The sequence below is a fragment of the Penaeus monodon genome, chromosome 30 (genome assembly GCF_015228065.2).
Source record: "Penaeus monodon isolate SGIC_2016 chromosome 30, NSTDA_Pmon_1, whole genome shotgun sequence".
Lineage (NCBI taxonomy): Eukaryota > Metazoa > Arthropoda > Malacostraca > Decapoda > Penaeidae > Penaeus > Penaeus monodon.
Genome location: NC_051415.1, coordinates 7,450,127 through 7,452,518, shown reverse-complemented (window position 1 = coordinate 7,452,518; position 2,392 = coordinate 7,450,127). Strand labels below are relative to the sequence as shown.

Sequence of the window (2,392 nt, the reverse complement as noted above, 5' to 3'; positions counted from 1 at the left end):
TCCTCTCCAGGTCAAATAATCAAATGAAAATTCAAAGTAAAATTGGTAACCATCGACACTTCACTTACGCTTAATCATCTCCCTTCCGTTGGCGTCCGTGTAGAAGGTTCCGTTGGTGGAGATGTCTGGCCAGATCACTCTGCTCACGACCTCCTTCCCGATCCCGTCCCTGCGGGGGGAGATGGGCATTTTCAACATTTTCTAATGGGTATTATGCCGCTTGGTAGCCATCATCAACGGCAGTGCAATGTAAACTGAAAAGGCCGGAAACACTTTACTAAATAAATAGACTATTCACGCTGCTTATCGGGATCGATTTGAACATGTTCCGCAGAACTTCCTGGAGTTCAAGCTTTCGATGACCGCTTCTTGAGATCACTGCAGCTATAAGCCATCCCTATGTGTAAATGCCTCTATGTGAATATGGGTCCTGTAAACTCGACTATGGGCGTCCCCCGCATTACGCCTTCATATAGTATCTAACTGTCGGTTACTCACTTGATGGGAATAGGACCCACAAGCCACTCCATCTCTAGAGTGAGTTCTTCCTTATAAACGCGAATGACCTGGCTGACCCAAGGCGTCCACACCTGGTGAATCTCAGCCACCAGAGAACCTGCAGAGCACAAGGAAAGGGTAAGATGTTAAAGGTTTACAAAATAAATATCGGAATATTGATCTGCGGCATCATAAGGAGGCGATTCGCACTAGCTAAATGAACATTAGTTTTGGGATTCACACCCTGGACGATGGTGACGTTGGCAGCGGCAGCCACCGGCTTAGCGTTGGCGCCGTCCGGCCGGAAGATGTATGCTCCGGAAGCGCGGAATTCCTCCTGGCTGTTATTTCCGCTCATTCCTGCGTACCACAGATACGTTTGGTTCACCTTCGGGAAGGAAAAGTTTGATTAATATGTTTATATCATAATGGCAGAAAATGGAAAACATCCAAAAATGACAGTGAAGGCGTCTGTGGCTTTGCATGTAATATTTATTTACCCTCACCTTGATCATGGTGATGCCATCGGGACGAACAACGCCGATGGACTTCAGGAGGCCAGTGTCCTTGTCCAGCAACACTGCCAGACCTTGATTCTGAATCATGAAAAGGACTTTTAGATATCCTATCGACGTGATAGTAATTACTGATTAATCTCACGTTCGCTGTTAAATATTTTTCCAAGGAGTTTAGACCAGTAGATGGAAATGGTAAAACAACGTATATGTACTATTATTACTATAATTATACCATCATACTAATTGCCACTGTTTTTACCATCATAATCAACTTTCTCCCTTCTTCCACAAAGCATAAACACCCTATGGCGTGTGAGAACGACTTACCCCGAGATTCACTTCGATGTCCTTGAGGCCTCGCTCCGGCCGAAGGATCTGCGACATCTGTTCCTTCTGGAAACGGAGGTTGGCCGTCCTCTGCACGTGGAACTGCAGGAAGCCCAGCGGAGGAATGTCCTGTGCGAGGAACACCAGCTCGAAGGCCGCGGACGAGTTTCGGCCCGGGACCTGCAGCACCGCGTCGGGCACAGGTACGAGTTGGCTCACGACGGCGTGGCCTGCTTGCAGAGTTCAAAGCCCATCTTTACATGTTTTGTGCCTGACATTAGCTATTTAATGTGTTTTAATTTAAGAGTAATCTTATGAATATATGAACGCTGGTGTGTGTACTTTGTCTGCATATGTAAGGGATAACAATTTATCCAAATGTAGCAAACGCATTAAAATTGTAGTTCTTGTTCCCTGACCTTGGTGGTCGGTGACCTTGTATCCGACCCCGCCTGGCACCGGCACCCGCGCGTGGAAGGAGCGGGGCCGGGCGAGGGGGTTGTACAGCGTGACGGTGAAGGCCTCGGACGCTTCGGAAGTAGGGCACGAAGACACGTTCAGAAGAGGGCAGAAGACGGGCGTCGATCCGGCCTCTGGACCTCCCTCGTCGCCTCCTTCAGCTGCATTCAATTTGCTGCCAAGAAATGAGGCGTTACTTGCTGGGATGAGATGTGTTTCCCTCTCTGATAAGTCCTCGTGGATAGTTTGACAGTATTCCCCTATACTTGCTTTTCATCTAACTATGGCTATTAAAATGTTTATTTCTTCGGCCCCACTGATTAGCACACACGCACGTGACGCACCTATATGCCTCAGCCACCATCTGGAAGGACTCGCTCACGCCCTGCGAGAGCCTCTCCGAGTAGTCGTTCGTCACGTGCTGCTTGGCGGTTCCTGAGACGGCGTCGTGATGCTGCAGGACCCCCATTGCCTCCTTAAGGCGTTCCAGGCGGGGATCCTGGCCCATTCCAAGCGCGGAAGACACCTGTTTCACCGCCTGCGGGAGAAAGGAGGGTGTAAGAGGGGTAAGCAAGTAAGTAAGGAAGCGG

General features: G+C 49.2%; 1 protein-coding gene across 1 annotated transcript in view; it reads right to left on the bottom strand.

The window, feature by feature from the left end:
• Nucleotides 1–2,392, bottom strand: part of LOC119592498 (lysosomal alpha-mannosidase-like) — a gene marked incomplete at its 5' end in the record, with an annotated part of 12,706 nt that overhangs the window by 1,820 nt on the left and 8,494 nt on the right. Inside the window, 7 exon segments of the mRNA XM_037941346.1 lie at nt 69–169; nt 499–616; nt 742–886; nt 1,005–1,094; nt 1,344–1,573; nt 1,763–1,977; nt 2,147–2,340. Coding sequence (XP_037797274.1) covers nt 69–169; nt 499–616; nt 742–886; nt 1,005–1,094; nt 1,344–1,573; nt 1,763–1,977; nt 2,147–2,340 — 1,093 coding nt within the window.